Here is an 18720-nt window from a genome sequence, read left to right on the forward strand (position 1 = left end):
AGTCTCTGAGCTCGGAGAAGGCCTAAGCTGTCTTTTAAAAGGCTCACCTGATTAGGCAGGCCCACCTGGAATGAACTCTCTTTCTATTTGACTTAAAGTCAACTGATTAGGGACTTGAATCACATCCGTAAAATCTCTTCAGAGCTGTAGCTAGATGAATTACTGGGAACTGTTGTTTGGCCTAGCCAAGTTAATGCATCAAAAAGCCATCACAATGCTCAAACGCCAAAAACCACTCCAGTCTCTTTCCTTGTAGACATTGCCTCCTCTCATATGTCCTACAGACAAAGCCAGGGATGTTTTTTAAGTCATGCTTGAGTGCATTATTATCCTGCTCAAATTTTCAACCAATAGATTAAGATTAACTGGAAATAGAAATGTTCTGTTTGTTTTATTGTTATTCTTTAAGCAGTAGATATGCATAGCTTTCATGTGTATTATGTATTTTACAATTTTAAAAATTCCAAGCAGACAATTCTGAAATCCAGCTAGAGTGATCAAATGATAACAGGCTGCCTATGTTATTATCTGGGAGGATCCTAGGTGGCCTGCCCTCATCCTGACCACCTCACAGCTGTGCCCCCCACCCCTCAGTGACTGGCGCTGACAAGTCTTCCTATTTAGTGTTGTTTATAATAAGCACCCTCCCATGCCCACCCTGTCAGTCCCCAGTTATCGCCCTCGCACTTTCCCTTCATGTAATTTTTAAATATCACAAATATGAAAAGTAGATTCGGGTCTTAAAAAGTGGCTCACCAGGCCGGGCATGGTGGCTCACGCCTGTAATCCCAGCACTTTGGAAGGCTGAGGCGGGCAGATCACGAGGTCAGGAGATCAAGACCATCCTGGCTAACACAGTGACACCCTGTCTCTACTAAAAAAAAATACAAAAAAATTAGCTGGGGCTGGTGGCGGATGCCTGTAGTCCCAGCTACTTGGGAGGCTGAGGCAGGAGAATGGCGTGAACCCGGGAGGCGGAGCTTACAGTGAGCCGAGATTGCGCCACTGCACTCCAGCCTGGGCCACAGAGAGAGACTCTGTCTCAAAAAAAAAAAATAATAAAAAAAAAAAGGGGCTCACCAAATGAAGTCTAACACCGTATTCTCGTGGTTGGGATTCAAAGTTCTCTGCGATCTGACTCCAACATGAGTCCTACTTGATTTTCAAACTTTGTTGTTTCTCCACACATAGACACTCAGGAAATATTTTCTTATTGGTTTGTTCATTTATTCATCCATTCATTCAACAACATTTATTTATAACTTATGCTGTACCAGGCATTGTGCTTCTCCCATGTAGCCTTCCCCAACCTCCAAAAACTGGTAGAGATCTCCTTCTTCCACATTCCTATAGCATCCTTTCTGTGCTCATCACACTCAATTATAGCTTCCTATTTATATTTTTCTTCCACAAAATATGAGCTCCTTGTGGATAAAAATGGACCTTTTAATCATTATTTTTATCTGACAAGCCATAATTACTGAATAAATGTTTGACTGAATAGATGAATAAATTAAGAAATTAATCACGTATGATGTCTGTTCCAGAGATGCTCATTGTTTAGTAGATGATGATGGTGAAAATAAATTGTTTTGGCCATAGAAAAATATATCTCAAGATTTGGGCTGGAAATACATTAGGAAAAAATTGGAACTTTATTTTATTTTATTTTTGAGACAGAGTCTTGCTCTATTTTCCAGGCTAGAGTGCAGTGGCACGAACTCAGCTCACTGCAACCTTCCAGTTTCAAGCGATTCTCATGCCTCGGCCTCCCAAGTAGCTGGGATTACAGATGCATGCCGCCATGCCCAGCTAATTTTTGTAATTTTAGTAGGGAAAGGATTTCGCCATGTTGGCCAGGCTGGTCTTGAACTCCTGGCCTCAAGTAATCTGCCACCTTCGCCTCCCAAAATGCTGGGATTACAGGTGTGAAACACCGTGCCTAGCCAGTTGGAGCTTTTATAAATTCTGTTAACTGTGAGGTGGAAACCACTGAAGTATTTTCTTCACTCAGTTTATCAGTGTGAACTCCATAGCTTTTATCGAATGGGTTAAACTTGATTTACCAGGTAATTAAGACAATTTTAGCTGAATTTGTTTCTGGTCTCATCCTCTTCCTTGCACAGTTAAGCTAGAAGAATTGTGAACAGCTTTTTTATAAAAAGCTGCATGTAAATAAGCAAAAGTTCAGTTTGCTAAATTTGTATATTTCCAAATTTCCATTTCTTAATTTCCTGTTTTGTGAAGAAGCAGGTTATCTAACATCTTCATGACTTACTTTCTTCATCTGTCAAATGGAAAAATAATAAGAGTACCTAGCTGAGAGGGTTAATGTCATTAGCAAAATCTGGCTCACTGCCTGCTTATGAATGACTCTTGAGCTAAGAATGATTTTTGTTTGAAAAGGAATATTTTATGACATGTGAAAGGCTTGTGCAATTCACATTTCATTGTCTATAAAATAATCTTTGGGGGGAACACAGTCATGACCATTCATGTATGTGTTGTCTGTGGCTGCTTTCACACTATAATGGCAGTGTTGTGTAGCTGAGACAGCATGGCCTGCAAAGCCTAAAGTATTTACTATACATCTAGCCCTTTATGGAAAAAGTTTGCCAACTCCTGGTTTAGAACAATGCCTGGCATATGGTGAGTGTTCAATATATGTTAAATGTTAGCTATTATTCACATCCAGAAGTTTTATGTAATGGTCCACAATGTTCATCATTTGTTTGGTTTTGGTTTTACTGAGAATACATGGATTCAAAAATAACAGAAAGTACGTATCTTTAAAAAAAGTATTCTGGATAAAGCAAGCTCAAAAGTAAAATCAAAATAATGTTTAGAGATTGATTTTTAAGCACCTTTCTGAAAATAAAGCTGCCTGCATTTGAATTTTCATGACTTTGAATAGTAAATAATTCAAAAATCACAAGGGATCTTTTTCCACAAACTCTGAGTCCACTGCCAGCTAGGTAATGGAAAGTAATACACATTACCTTCCTCTACCTGCCTGAGGTGGGTCTGCCCAGTGAGCAGTGAGTGGAGATCAGGTGATTCTACTAATAGACAAACATAGATGTCTTTAGGATCCACACAGTTTGAAGTGTGCATATTGTTTGAGCCACCATTTTGGGTGTCCGCCATGATCACACAAACTGGGTAATTATCACATCCGAACTTCACACCGTATTCAGACAATTTAAATTTAGCCTCCACTATCATAGGATATTAGAAGGCAGTATGTGGTTGTTTTAGTCAAGATGCTTTCTTTTCCCCAATTAACAGAAACCCACTTAGGCTAGTCTAAGCACAAGGGGGTGTAGCTGCTACAGGGATAATTGGGTCTACCATAGAACTCACAGTCCGGAAGTGCACTCGGGCTTTGTGGACAATTGCAACTGGGACTGGAAATTTTTCTGAATCCTGCACATCTGCTTCATAGTTTCCTTTTACAGATTGCTCTCTCTGCTTCTCCATTCATGACTGCCCCACACCTTCCTGATTTACTACCTGTCTCCAAATCCCAATTGCAGATTCCAAGAGGGAAGAATTGCATTGGCCCAACATAGTTCAGATGTTTATTTCAGTCCAGTAGCTGCAGCCAGGAACAGGCTGTGTGTAAATCAGGGTAATCTGATTGCTCTAACAGACAACCCCCATGATCTCAGGGGCAGGGCAAAATAAAAGTTATACCTCACACTCACAGGTGTAGGGAGGTAGGGGTGGGGGCTCTGCTCACTTACGCTCCCAAGTATAGATAGGTAGGGGTGGGGGCTCTGCTCCATCCTCTTCCACTTACTGTAGGGACCCAGGCTCTTTCCTTGTTATGGCTCACAGGGGGTCTCTAAGTCCTCTACTGTGACCTTATCATCCAGTGATGAGAAATAACAAGAACATGGACAATTTTTAGGGGTCTGGTTTGGAAGATATACACATGACCTCTGCCTACATGCCATTAGTGACAGGTTAGATTGGGAAGTATAATTCAGCTGTGTGCCCCCAGCAGGAGAAAGAAACAGGATTGGTGAGCAGACAGCATTGCCTTTTTCATAGAGAAACATAATACAACTGTATTGTGGGTGGGTGTGGCAGAAAATGATTTAGTTTGTGTATGGGGAGGCCGACACCCCAACAGTGCACACTATTAGGGTCTTAAACTGAAGTTCAAGGTCCAACACTGCTGATAGCTAGCTTGTCAGCTTACCTTACTTCTGGAACCTCAAGCCCCTTCATTTGTGTCTTTATTTTATTTTTTGAGATAGTCTCATTCTGTTGCCCAGGCTGGAGTGTAGTAGCGCCATCATGGCTCACTGCAGCCTCAACTTCCCTGGCTCAGGTGATTCTCTTACCTAAGCCTCCTGAGTAGCTGGGACTACAGGTGTGTGCCACCATGCCCAGCTAATTCTTAAATTTTTTTGTAGAGATGGGTTCTCCCTGTGTTAACCAGGCTGATTTCAAACTCCTATGCTCAAGTGATTCACCTGCCTTGGCCTCCCAAAGTGTTATGACTACAGGCGTGAGCCACGCCTGGCACGGCCCTCATTTGTTAAGGGGAATCGGAACACTTACCCGTTGACCTATAGGGCTTTATGATGATATCACTCTGGTGAGAAGACGTGAAAGTGTTTTGTCAGCTATAAATTCTTACACACATGTAAAGGTGTTAAAATTAGCTGTTGATATTTCTGCAAACAAGTGTGTTTCTTAGATAATATGGCTAAAGCCATACAACCAATAAGTCCCCCAGAGCTGGGATTTGAACTCAGTCTTGTGGCAGAGTCTAAGCATTAGATGCCACCCTAAATGTCCCTTCTGAAACAGCCATAGAAACAGACCCCACTGCCTAGGTGTGTTGTGAGATCATGGATATAAAGTACTTATCACAGTACTTGGCATGTAATAAGCATTCCATAATTAGTAACTGTTTTTTTCAAGGGGGAAGTTCCCTCTTTGGTGAGTTGTATAACGCCCTCTTACTCTGACACAGGAATGACCCTCCCAGCACAGAAGTGTATATTGGAAGCATTCAAAGTCAATGGAGATCACAATATTCTGATTGCCACCTCAGTTGCTGATGAAGGCATTGACATTGCACAGTGCAATCTTGTCATCCTGTATGAGTATGTGGGCAATGTCATCAAAATGATCCAAACCAGAGGTAAGAGAAGCTTTGAGACCATTCCTACATGGATTCTGTTTTGACTGATTTGTAAGTGTATGTGTCATTCTGGCCTTTCTCTTTACTGAGCCATGGTTGAGTATGTAAACAATGGCACAGTGCACTTTAGTATCATTGGCCTTCGAGGTGGCTACAGTTTTGTTCACTAACATAAACTCTACTTTGATTCTTACAATGATGCTGCTCACTTGCCTGGCATTGACTGATATATTTATGGAAGAATAATTCCAACTTGGATTGAAGCTTTGCCAGTCAACCTGTAGACCTTTCATGGTGGTGCTGGTGGGCTGAAGGGCCCCCTGTATTCAAGAAGGGATACTCCACAGTTCTTCTGCCCCACCTGGACTAGACTAGTCTCCTAACTAGTCTTCCCTCCTTTTTCCTTTTCTTCTTCCAATTTCCATAAGTACAGCTATCATACTAATTTTCCTGAAAAACAGCTGTGATCATGTCACTTCCTTGTATTGAAACGCCAGTGGTTCCCCAATTTACTTGATGCTAAAGTTTCCAAAATCCAGCACCCATTTCTTTCCAACTTTATTATCCATTCTTCCCTTTTGTTCATTATCCACTTCCGCCAACCTGACTTCCTCATTTATTGCTTGTTGAAGGAACTGCTCAGGTACTGCTACTCTTCATTTTACCTCTTCCCCTGCCTCCATATCATCTGACCCTAATCCTCCTAGCTGGTAAAAAATCTCTCTTTGGAATATATAAAGCCTGTAACCCTTTATATCTATCTTTGTAATAACACTTAAAATTTTCCACCTATGTTTTGCTGGTTATGAAGAGATCTTATTTCCTCATTGTCTAGAAGGTTCTCGAAGGAGGGCCTGTTTATTGCTCATCTTAGAGCCATCACAGTGTCATACTGGGGGTTCATGTAGATAGGTCTTGCTCTGTCACCCAGGTTAGAGTGCAGTGGTGTAATTCTAGCTCACTGCAACTTCAAACTCCTGGGTTCAAGCAGTGCTGCCTCATGAGTTCACTCTTTAATAGCTCAACTTTCCTGGGAAGTGGGATTCAGTGAACCAAAGTTGAATTTTAGGACTACCTCTATCTGTTTACCTATTTGCAGATTATATCAGAGCTTTAAGTCAAAAACACCAACTAAAATATTTATTTTCTGATAGGCAGAGGAAGAGCAAGAGGTAGCAAGTGCTTCCTTCTGACTAGTAATGCTGGTGTAATTGAAAAAGAACAAATAAACATGTACAAAGAAAAAATGATGAATGACTGTATTTTACACCTTCAGACATGGGATGAAGCAGTATTTAGGGAAAAGGTAAGTCTATGTTATTCTTTCAGCATCTGACTATAAATAACTATCAGGGAAGGTGAGGATGGTTGGTACCTTTTATCATATTGCTTAGAGTGTTACAACAAAAAGTTTATACTTAGCGAATATTAACTTCATTCTGTTTTTAAGTGTCAATGAGGTTAGATTATATTTAATAGTGCTAATAACTGAAGTTATGTTTTCAGATCTAAAAGGCAAATTGAGCTAGGATTTCTGTAGTTGACAGTTCATCTCAAGGACTATATCCTAATACTGAAAACAACAGCTCTTCTTAGTCTCTTCCTTAAATCTCTCTCTCTCCAATGAGTCCTCAGAGAAAAGCTCCTAGGTCATGATGCAGGTATTGGAATGTCTTTTTATAGCTGTGGACAATCATATATACCTTGGAGTGGCATACCTATTCAGATCAACTTCTTAGTGTAATAACCTTCATTCCATTGTAATTTCCATAACACAGAAGCATGAAATCAGATTGGAGAAAGTCAAGAAACACATACCTACACTTTCTCCAGACCCATTGCAGAGATTTACATAGGCTCAGAATCTCTGGAAGCATGGTCACTGCAGGGCTAGGGGAGAGCTTTAACACTAGAATCCATGGTTCAAATCCCAGTTCTGTCACTTGCAAGATGTGTGACCTCAGGCAGTTGCTCTGTCTTTTAAATAATCGATCTCCTCGTGTAAAAAGTGGGGGACATAATGGTATTTAATTCCCAGGGTGGTCATGAGGATAAATGAGATGTATGCATTGTATCTCTTAGTGCCTGGCATAAAATACATGCCCAAGAAATGAGAGCTGTTACTGGATAGACATGTGAGACGTAGTTTAACTTCATGAAGATGAACCTTACAGTTTAATAGACCAACTCCATAGTGTCTATAATTTTAAAAAGTCATAATCTCTGTGCTCCAAAAAGTATTGACAATCAATTATCGAAAGCAGATTAACACTTTAGTACACAAATCACAACTTTGTCAGTGTTTACTAATCTAAAAAACAATTTTCTTCCTAAAGCTGGGAGATTAAGTTATCCAGAACCACGTCTTCCACATTTTCAGTGAGGAGAATTGCAGGGAAATTATGTAGTTCCTCCCTTAGTTTTACTGGGGATGGGATTCTCTTTTCACTGAGCCACCTTTCCATTTTGTAAAATATATTGCCAAAACATGTTTTAAAACCGCGAGTTTTAATAACCATGGCATAATGTTTATCTCTTCTCCTAGGTGACAGGCTACTTAGACTCATGTGACAGAAGCAATAGAGTAAAAGTCTGTTGAGGAAGAGAGAGGCTAGACCAGATGTAGGCATTCTTTTGTAGCCAGCACACCAGGATAAGGAGTGGGGTGAGGAGGAAATGGGTTACATATCTGTTGAATCAGGCTGTGTAATAGCATTTGGGGTTCCCCTAACACCTATAGATAGATAGGCAGAGATGGTAGGGAACAAGAAGCCCTATAACCAGTGTAGCTGGGAGTTACTGGCAGCCGGGAGGCCTGAGTTGTGTTGGTATCCCTGTCCTATAATACATGACCAGGCCCAGCTGCCCTGTTCAAAGGGGAAGGATTTGCTTTCAAAGGCTTAGTAAAGGCCGGGTGCGGTGGCTCACGCCTGTAATCCCAGCACTTTGGGAGCCCGAGGCGGGTGGATCCCGAGGTCAGGAGATTGAGACTACGGTGAAACCCCGTCTCTACTAAAAATACAAAAAGTTAGCCAGGTGCGGTGGTGGGTGCCTGTAGTCCCAGCTACTTGGGAGGCTGAGGCAGGAGAATGGCGTGAACCAGGGAGGCGGAGCTTGCAGTGAGCTGAGATCACACCACTGCATTCCAGCCTGGGCAACACAGTGAGAGACTGTCTAAAAAAAAAAAAAAGGCTTAGTAAAAGTATAATGAGGTAGGGAAAATCTTATATTCTTAAAACTAAAGGGAATTATGGTTCTAGGGGTGAGCCCCCCTTTTGTGGGTGCTTTGATAAGGGTTTGGGGTTTGGGTTTGAGCATCCTGGTCCCTATATATGGGTTTTAATGGAAGGAAGGAACTCTGCAGAAGAGAGGGCAAAAGCTTGGAGCTCTTTAGGGCAATCTGCAAGAACAGGAAAGGGAGATGGAGGAGCAGAGAGTACTGGGAGACTGCTTTCTTCCCCAGCGCCCCAGCTGCACTGTCCCTTGTCTGCGTGTGGCCTGCTGTCACTAGAGCACTCCCCATCCCCCGCCCCAGAATTCTCTGGTCACTCTGCAGCCATCTTAACATGTAGACAGCCCAGAGGTATCCAAGAACTGATTTCCATGGTGGACGCTTCAGGATTTGGTGGTGTTTCATTCTGGAGGAATAAGGATGAAGGGTCTGGCAGTTGTGGTTGTGAAGGTTTATTTGAAATCAAAATGAGGAAGCTGCTTTTCTTTCCTCATGAAGCAGAGAACAAAGATGGGATGCAAGAAAGTTCATTTTGAACAAAGAACTTCCAACATGCGTACCCATGACTACACATAATTAAGATAGTTTGCTTTTCTCCACCTCCGTGTGGAGCTAGGCTTCTTTTTTTAGGTTGTATGGGTGAAGGTCAGTATGCCATAGACTTATGATTGGTTGAGCCTCTTTACCCAGTTATTGATTTTTACTTAGTTTTAAGTATAGCTGTAATAGTTTTAGCTTATTAGGATTTATACCTATTGCCTAGAGTAACACTTAAAATATTTGAGATTATTAGTATTTAATTGAATTTCAGTATATAATTGAATACCATTATAAGTGAATTTTTTAAAAACTTGGATGCCTGAAAGGCAAGGTTATATTTTCACCTTCTTTCCTGGTAACCTCTATTCTGCTTAAGTAGTGATTAGAACCATATCTGAAAAAACTAATTAAAAAAGAAAATTAAAATTGCTCATAGGAAAATGTGTATCATATAACCCAGGTATTTCAAATCTAGAAATTTGTCCAAAGGGAAATAATGGGATATAATGTAGCAGTTTTACAACAGTGAAAAATTGGATTAAAAACAGGAGGCCTGAACACCCTTTATTTTTACAAAAATAATGAAGATAATTTCAGGTGGGATGGGGCAAGAAGTGGGGAAGGGGAAATCACGTTTGGTTTTTAATTTTTAAATTATTTATTTCTTATTTATTTTTTTGAGACAGGGTCTCACTCTGTCTCCCAGGCTGGAGTGCAGTGGCGTGATCTTGGCTCACTGCAATCTCAGCCTCCAAAGTAGCTAGGACTACAGGTGTGTGCCACCACGCATCATTAATTTTTGTATTTTTAGTAGAGATGGTCTCTACAGCCCAGGCTGGTCTTGAACTCTAGACTCAAGTGATATGTCAGCCTTGGCCTCCCAAAGTGTCGGGATTACAGGCTGGGATTATAGGCATGAGCTACTGTGCCCAGCCAGTATATTTGGTTTTTTAAATCAAAACATTCTAGGTCTAGCTGGGCATGATGGCTCACGCCTATAGTCCCAGCTACATGGGAGGATCATTTAAGCCCAAGAGTTCAAGTCCAGCCAGGGCAACGTAGTAGGAATCTATCTCAAAAAGCGGGGGTAGGGGAAAGGAAGCCGGGTGTGGTGGCTTACACGTGTAATACCAGCACTTTGGGAGGCTGAGGTGGGTGGATAACCCGAGGTCAGGAGTTCAAGACCAGCCTAGCCAACATGGTGAAACCCCATCTCTACTAAAAATACAAAAATTAGCTGGATGTGGTGGCACCTGCCTGTAATCCCAGCTACTTGGGAGGCTGAGGCAGGAGAATCACTTGAACCCAGGAGAATCACTTGAACCCAGGAGTCGGAGGTTGCAGTGAGCTGAGATTGTGCCACTGTACTCCAGCCTGGGTGACAAAGTGAGACTCTGTCTCAAAAAAAAAAAAAAAAAAAAATCTAAATTTTTTTTTATATAAAGCAAATTTGAATTTGAAGTGGTATGGGAATCAGATTATCTATGTATGATCAGTAACCAACTAAAAGATATAAGGGGGAGGGAGATTTCCATTCACAGTGACAATAACTGCAGTTCATGCATGTAGAACACTGACTCTCCACTAGTCCCTGCAAATGCTTTACTTACATCAATAGGCTTTACAGCAATCCATATAGTAGTGCCTCCTATGTCATTTTATAGGCAGGAAACTGAGACTTGAATAGCTTCAGTGCCAGTAGATCACACAGCTAGTTCATGGCAGAGTTGGTAGAGCCCATCTGTTTAACCATTACATCTACCAGCCTAATCAGAAAAGTTTGAAGCAGAAATGAGGACAAATAAATTTTACTGGGAGATATTAAGATAAAAGAAATGCCATGCTCTTGAATGACTGAATATTTTAAACATGTGCATTCATCCCAAATTCGCTTATTCATGTATCACAAACCATATTGAAAGCATAAATATACTTTTAATTTGATAAAATGGTTCTAGAGTTTATATAAAATAATAAATAGATGAAAATAGCTATATTTCTAGAAAAATTAAAATGGGGGTAGCTAGTTGTTTTGTATTGATAAGGCAATCCCTAATGAATGGAGATTGCCTTATCAATACAAAACTACAAGCCACCCCATTACAACATTTTCATGGCTCTTAGCATAAGACTAGCCTAACAGAGGGAGGCAACGCTGATGGGCATTTACCCTGTGCTGGGCAGGCCTGAGCAGTCATAAGCTCATGTTATCTCCTGACAGTCCATGAAGCAGATGCTATCATCCCATTTTATATGTAAAGAAACGAGGCGCTTGCCCAAAATGACGTAGCTGCTAAGTGACAGGGACGCTATTTGCATCTAGGCTGTCTGGATCCACCTGGGACACTTGAAAGCATAGTCTGATATAGAGAGGCGCCACCATAAACCAGTGGGACGGACAGAATCTTCCATAGAAGACATGGAGGAAATCTGTGTTCTTTCTTCCTTCATGATGTTTCAGGGTTCCTTTTATCATTTCCTCTGTTTAGAAAACTTCCTTTAGCCAATATTTTAGGGTAAATCTGCTGATGACAGATTCTCAGTGTTCCTTCATCTGAGAATGTCTTCATTTCTTCCTTATTTTTGAAGGTGGCATCTTGCTGAGTCTAGGGTTCTGGGATGGACTGTTCTTTTCTTTCAGCATTTAAAAAATATTGTGCCACTTCCAGGTAGCCTCCATTGTTTCTAATGACAAATCTCCTGTTATTCAGACTGATTTCCCCCTATGGGTAAGATGTCTTTTTTTTTTTTTTTCCTCTGCTTTCAAGATTTTTTTCTTCAGTTTTCATAAGTTTAATTATAACGTGTCTCAGAGTGTTTTTTGAAGGTGTTTATCCTGTTTGGAGCTTGTTCAGCTTCTTGAATCTTGGTTGATGTAGCTTGTTAAATTTGGGATATATTTGGCTGTTATTTCTTTGAATACTTTTTAAGCCCTGCTCTTCTCTCCTTGCAGAACTCCAGTGCCATGACATCGTTTTTTATAGTCCTACAGGTCCTTGAGACTTTGCTTCCCCCCCTCCCAGTGTATTTTGTTGTTGTTTAGATTGGGTAATTTCTGTTGTTCTTTCAGATCACTGACTCTTTTCTTTGTCCCTTCCATTCTGCCACGGAAAGCCCATCCATTGACCTTTTTATTTTGGTTGTATCTTTCAGTTCTAAACTTTGTCTTCCATTTCATTGTTGAACCTTTATGTTTTCTCTTTATGTTTCAAAAGTATTTATAATTGTCCATCGAAGCATCTTTATTAGGGGCTTTAAAATCTTTCTCATCTTAGTGTTGGCATCTATGATTTTTTTTTCATTCAGTTTGAGATCTATTTATTGGTATGAAGAGTTTTATACTATCATGTCCATGGTTCTAAGTTGGACCATGTTCTTAGCCAAGGACTAGATTTTGAATTAGAATATAATCATACTACACATATGCAACAATATTCCCTGTGGCTGAAGGGGAGAGAGAAAAAAGGTTTTAGATGTTGAGGGCTGTATTAGTCTGTTTTTATGCCACCGACAAAGACATACCTGAGATTGGGAAAACAAAGAGGTTTAATTGGACTTACAGTTCCACATGGCTGGGGAGGCCTCAGAATCATGGTGGGAGGCAGAAGGCACTTCTTACATGGCAGCAGCAGGAGAAAAATGAGGAAGAAGCAAAAGTGGAAACCCCTGATAAACCCATCAGATCTCGTGAGACTTATTCACTATCATAAGAATAGCACAGGAAAGACTGGCCCCCATGATTCAATTACCTCTCCCTGGGTCTGTCCCATAACACACGGGAATTCTGGAAGATGAAAACAATTCAAGTTGAGATTTGGGTAAGGATACAGCCAAACCGTATCAGGGGCTCTTCTGCCTGCTGTATCACTCATTGGGTTTGTGCCTGCAAATGGATATAATTATGCCTGAAACAGTGCATATTGTATATCTGGTACAGGTTTTGCTTTTTTTCAAGTTTTGCAAAACACTAAAGTAGAAAGCATGGTTCATATGACTATTCTATGGACGTCTTTAGTGCTTTTATGAGCATTTTTGATGAAGAAATTCAAAGACTGGTTGGAGGCCACAATTAAACATTGACTAATATTAAGTTAGGAGAACCAATAAAATCTGTGATTTTACCAAGTCAGGTACCATATGTTCATGGAAGTTGTATATGAATGATTGTATATGTGCATGTATATGTATATATCTATCTGTGCCTGTTTCTCTCTATATGTGTTATACTCAAATTATATTTGAGGTCTTTATTTTTGCATTAGATTCTGCATATACAGACTCATGAAAAATTAATCAGAGATAGTCAAGAAAAACCAAAACCTGTACCTGATAAGGAAAATAAAAAACTGCTCTGCGGAAAGTGCAAAGCCTTGGTATGTTACACAGCTGACATAAGAGTGATAGAGGTAAGCTGCCTTTTTACAAAGTGCCTGGTCATGTTTTAGCACTAGCTAAAGCTTACTGTTGGTGAAATATTTATAGTAAAACTCTATTATTTCCATTGCTATTGTGGCCATGATCTGTGTATTTGAAAAAAAGCTAAGAAGTGAAAAAGAAATACTAAATGTTCAATAATAAAGTTTTTGGCCAGGCATAGTGGCTCACACCTGTAATCCAAACACTTTGGGAGGCCGAGGTGGGTAAATCACAAGGTCAGGAGTTCGAGACCAGCCCGGCCAACATGATGAAACCCTGTCTCTACTAAAAATACAAAAATTAGCTGGGCGTAGGGGCAGGCGGCTGTAATCTTAGCTACTCGGGAGGCTGAGGCAGGAGAATTGCTTGAACCCAGGAGGCAGAGGTTGCAGTGAGCCGAAATCACGCCATTCCACTCCAGCCCAGGTGACAGAGAGACTCCGTCACAAAAAAAAAATTAAAAAAAAAAAAAAAAAGCTGGGCATGGTAGCAAGAGCCTGTAGTTCCAGCTACTCAGGAGGCTAGGTGGGCTGATTGTTTGAACTTGAGAGATCAAGGCTGCAGTAAGCCATGATTGCACCACTGCACTCTAGTCTGGATGACAGAGTAAGACCCTGGCTCAAAAAAAGAAAAAAATAGTTTTAAAACATTGCTGTACAGCCACTTAATATTACACAGCCATTTAAAAAAAAGCCATTAAAGTGGTCAGGCCGAGCATGGTGGCTCATGCCTGTAATCCCAGTACTTTGAGGCAGGTGGATCACCTGAGGTCAGGAGTTCGAGACCAGCCTGGCCAACATGGCAAAACCCTCTCTCTACTAAAAATACAAAAATAAGCTGGGCATGGTGGTGGGCACCTGTAATCCCAGCTACTCAGGAGGCTGAGGCAGGAGAATCACTTGAACCCAGGAGGCGGAGGTTGCAGTGAGCTGATGTCGCACCACTGCACTCTAGTCTGGGTGACAGAGCAAGACTCTGTCTCAAAAAAAAAAAAAAAAAAAAAAAAAAAAAAAAGTCATGCTACATGCAATGAAGTGTCCTGGATTAGCTCCTGGAACAGATAAAGGATATGACTAGAGAAAGAGTGGTAAAATCTGTAGTTTAGATAATAGTAATGTACTGAGGTTAATATCTTGGTTTTGACAAATGTACTGTGGTATATGAAATGTTAGCATTTGGGGAAACTGGGCAAAGGGTATGCAGAAATTTTCTGGGATATCTTTGCAATTTTTCTGTAAATCTAAAATTGTTCCAAAGTAAAGTTTATTTTAAAGATTATGAAGTTTATGTAGTATAATGAAAAACTGCTTACAAACTAATGTGGAAAAAAGTAACCAGAACACAAAATTATAAAGATGCTACTTTATAGCTGTGTGAAACAGCAGCAAATACCATTGTCACTGTCAAGAAAAAGTCAAAAAACTTACCTTTCTACAGAAAAACAAAGGCTAGGGGAACTATACCAAAATGTATTAATATTTTGGTGGTGAGATTCCATGATCTTTTTCTCTTTCCCTAGTACTTTATGTTTTCCAAACATTCCTTTTGGGCTATGGATCACTTCTATAATGAAGAAAATATATCCTTATTTGTAAAATGTGACATCTGAAGGTTGGCTTTCTATTGCAGCCTTGTATTTTGTTCTTAAAACTTTCAGAAAAAGGGTTAGAAAAATCTCCAAAGAGAAATGTGGGGTATAACTGTCTTGCATGTGGGGTTACGGTGGAGGGGCTGGGCTGGCTCAGATGAGGAGTTATTACTTCAGGGTGTTCCATTCATCTTCAGAAAGCAGAAATCTCTCATCAGCTCAGCTGTTTGGGCAAAAAGCATATTAGGAGTCATATTGCTAAGTTCCCTTACCTTTCTAAGTCTGCTGCTTTAGCGTAAAAGGTCCTTTTAGCTCCAATTTGGGTGATTATTCTACTAAAAATGGCCCTTTTAGACCCTATGTTTTCCTGAGGGACTAGTATGTTGGATCTGCATTTGTTTGAGCCGTTTACTCTAAAGTTGACTCTAGGTGGGGCCTGTGAACACGTTAGTCCCTGACCTTCTTCAATTGCACCTTGACCTTGGTCATTTTCCCTGTATCCTTTGGATTGTGCCTGCTAGGGCCACTGGTGAACTTCAGCTTCACAGATTTTCAACAAACATCGCTTGTGTTTTTGAATAATAAGTATCTACCTTCAGAAGCTGGGTTACCTGGGTCTTTCTTAATCTTCCTCTCTATGAGGTGCCCAGTGTCTCACTTGCAACACTACCCTGCCTGTAGAAGGGAGTCAGGTGCATGGATCGTCCTCTGGACTTTAGGTGAATCCATATTTGTTTTCCTCCAATTGTAAAATAAGTGAGACCCACCTATTCTTCATCTCAGATTATTGTGGAGTTCTCTCTTTTTTTTTTTTTTAATCACAATTATGTACTGGTTCTAATGTTCTCTTTTGTGTGTTATTCCATCCCTTTATCTGTAGGAATGCCATTACACTGTGCTTGGAGATGCTTTTAAGGAATGCTTTGTGAGGAGACCACATCCCAAGCCAAAGAAGTTTTCAAATTTTGATAAAAGAGAAAAGATATTCTGTGCCCGACAGAACTGCAGCCATGACTGGGGAATCCATATGAAGTACAAGACATTTGAGATTCCAGTTATAAAAATTGAAAGTTTTGTGGTGGAGGATATTGCAACTGGAGTTCAGACACTGTACTCGAAATGGAAGGACTTTCATTTTGAGAAGATACCATTTGATCCAGCAGAAATGGCCAAATGATATCAGGGCCTCAATCTTCAGCTACAGGGAATGAGTAACTTTGAGTGGAGAAGAAACAAACATAGTGGGTATAATCATGGATCGCTTGTACGCCTGTGAAAATATTTTTTTAAAAATATCTTTAACAGTTTGTATTATATTATATATGCAAAGCACACATGAGTGAATCACAGCACTGAATATTTTGTAGGCCAACAGAGCTCTTAGTACTTGGGAAAAATTTAAAAGCCTCATTTCTAGCTTTCTTTTTAGAGTAACTGCCAACAAACACACAGTAATCACTCTGTACACACCGGGATAGATGAATGAATGGAATGTTGGGAATTTTTATCTCCTTTTTTCTCCTTAACCTACTGTACATTGGCTTTTGCCATTAACAATCTACTGAAATTGTTCTTTTGAAGGTTACCAGTGACTCTGGTTGCCAAATCCACTGGGCACTTCTTGACCTTCTATTTGACCTCTGCACATTTGGCCCTGTTGAGCACTCTTCTTGAAACTGTCCCTGGGCTCTTCTCTCTTCTAGTTCTAGTCTAGTCTTTTTTATTGAGTCCTCCTCTTTGCTGATCCCTTAAGGGTTGGTAATTCCAAGGGTTCAATATATATACATGTATATACTGTAAATATGTATATATAACTATTATACATACATACAGGTATGTATATGTAATGGTTATATGTACTCATGTTCCCTGTGTAGCAACATGTGGTACGGCTACACAGAGAACATGAGTACATAAAGCCATTTTTATGCTCACTACTAAAAGCTGTCCACTCTAGAGTTGCTGTATGTAGCAATGTGTGTCCACTCTACAGTGGACAGCTTTTAGTAGTGAGCATAAAAATGATAAAATATTTCTTGAAAACTTAGTTTACTATATATCTTACCCTATTAATATGTTCTCTTAATATGTGCCATTGTTCTCTTTGACGATTTTCCTTTAATGGTTGATGTTCAACACCTGGACTGAATGTCTGTTCTCAGATCCCTTGGATGTTACAGGTGAGGCAGTCTGACTGTCCTTTCTACTTGAAAGATTAGAATATGTATCCAAATGGCATTCATGTGTCACTTAGCAAGGTTTGCTCATGCTTCAAAGAGCTTAGTTTGCGGTTTTTCTAGACATGGAAGCAAGTGCCTGAGTTCCCTGGAGATCAACGGGATGAGGTGTTCCAGCCGCCTCCCTCTCCATGCAATCTAGTGAGCAATGGTGCAGGCAGGGAGCCAGAGAAACTTGCCAGTTATATAACTTCTCTTTGGCTTTTCTTCATCTATAAAACAAGGATAATACTGAACTGTAAGGGTTAGTGGAGAGTTTTTAATTAAAAGAATGTGTGAAATGTACATGACACAGTAGTTGCTTGATAATAATTACTAGTAGCAGTATTCTTACTAAGATCCAATACAAATTGATTATTTAAACCAAGTTTATGAGTTGATTTTTTTTTCATTTTCCATTTGTATTTTATTAAGAATGTCTTTTCTTATGTGACTGTTTTTTTAATTGCTATTTGATATGGTTTGGCTCTGTGTCCCCACCCAAATCTCATCTTGAATTATAATCCCCATGTGTCAAGGGAGGGACCTGATGGGAGGTGATTAGATCACGGGGGCAGTTGTCCCCATGCTGTTCTTGGGATAGTGAGTTCTCATAAGAGCTGATGGTTTTATAAGTGTTTGACAATTCCTCCTTTACACACACACTTTCTCTCTCATCTGCTGCCATGTAAGACGTGCCTACTTCCCCTTCTGCCATGATTGTAAGTTTCCTGAGGCCTCCTCAGCCATGTGTAACTGTGAGTCTATTAAACCTCTTTTCTTTATAAATTACCCAGTCTCAGGCAGTTCTTTATAGCAGTGTGAAAATGGACTAATACACTACTGTTTAAGAACTCCAATAGGATGTGTAAAACATCTACCAGAAATAGATTTAATAAGAGAAAAAAAAATTTTTTTTGAGATGGAGTCTCACTCTGTTGCCCAGGTTGGAGTATAGTGGTGTGATCTCGGCTCACTGCAATCTCTGCTTTCTGGGTTCAAGTGATTCTCCTGCCTCAGCCTCCCAAGTAGCTGGGTACGGGCACCTGCCACCACACCCGGCTAATTTTTATTATTGTTAGTGGAGTCAGGGTTTCACCATGTTGGCCAGGCTGATCTTGAACTCCTGACCTCAAGTGATCCACTTGCCTCAGCCTCCCACAGTGTTGGGATTACAGGCATAAGCCACCATAACTGGCCAAGAAAAGTTCTTTTAAGTGTGTAAATGATTCAATTTGGATGAAGGTGAATAGCCCTCTTCAGCCAACTGAGGCAGGCAGACTGAAGTGAAATAAGGAAAACTTAGCATTTCCTTGTTTGACTTTTAATAGAATAATGTCATTGCCAGGCATGGACTCAAACAAAGTAGGCACTTGGTTAACATGTATTGAATGAAAGAGATGAGTAGGTAGGCTTTTAGGAAGTGGATCTCTTGACTGACTCCCAAATGCTGGTCATTGCATTTCTAGACCAAAGGCCACATTTTAGAAACAACTGGGGAGTCTTCTTCATGGACACATGCCCAGCCCCATTACAGCATCCTGGCAGGGTGTCCAGCCATGTGCAT

General features: G+C 40.4%; 1 protein-coding gene across 2 annotated transcripts in view; it reads left to right on the forward strand.

Annotated features, from left to right (window-relative positions):
• RIGI (RNA sensor RIG-I) overlaps positions 1-17943 on the forward strand; it is a 73487-nt gene extending 55544 nt beyond the window's left edge. For both annotated transcript variants that reach the window (XM_005581558.5, XM_065530429.2), the window contains 4 exons: positions 4991-5161; positions 6316-6467; positions 13196-13339; positions 15818-17943. In XM_005581558.5, the coding sequence (XP_005581615.3) occupies positions 4991-5161; positions 6316-6467; positions 13196-13339; positions 15818-16114 (764 nt within the window). In that variant the 3' untranslated portion in view covers positions 16115-17943. The remainder of the gene's footprint in view (positions 1-4990; positions 5162-6315; positions 6468-13195; positions 13340-15817) is intronic.
• The last annotated feature ends 777 nt before the right edge of the window (positions 17944-18720 follow it).

This window comes from Macaca fascicularis, chromosome 15 (assembly GCF_037993035.2).
Source record: "Macaca fascicularis isolate 582-1 chromosome 15, T2T-MFA8v1.1".
Lineage (NCBI taxonomy): Eukaryota > Metazoa > Chordata > Mammalia > Primates > Cercopithecidae > Macaca > Macaca fascicularis.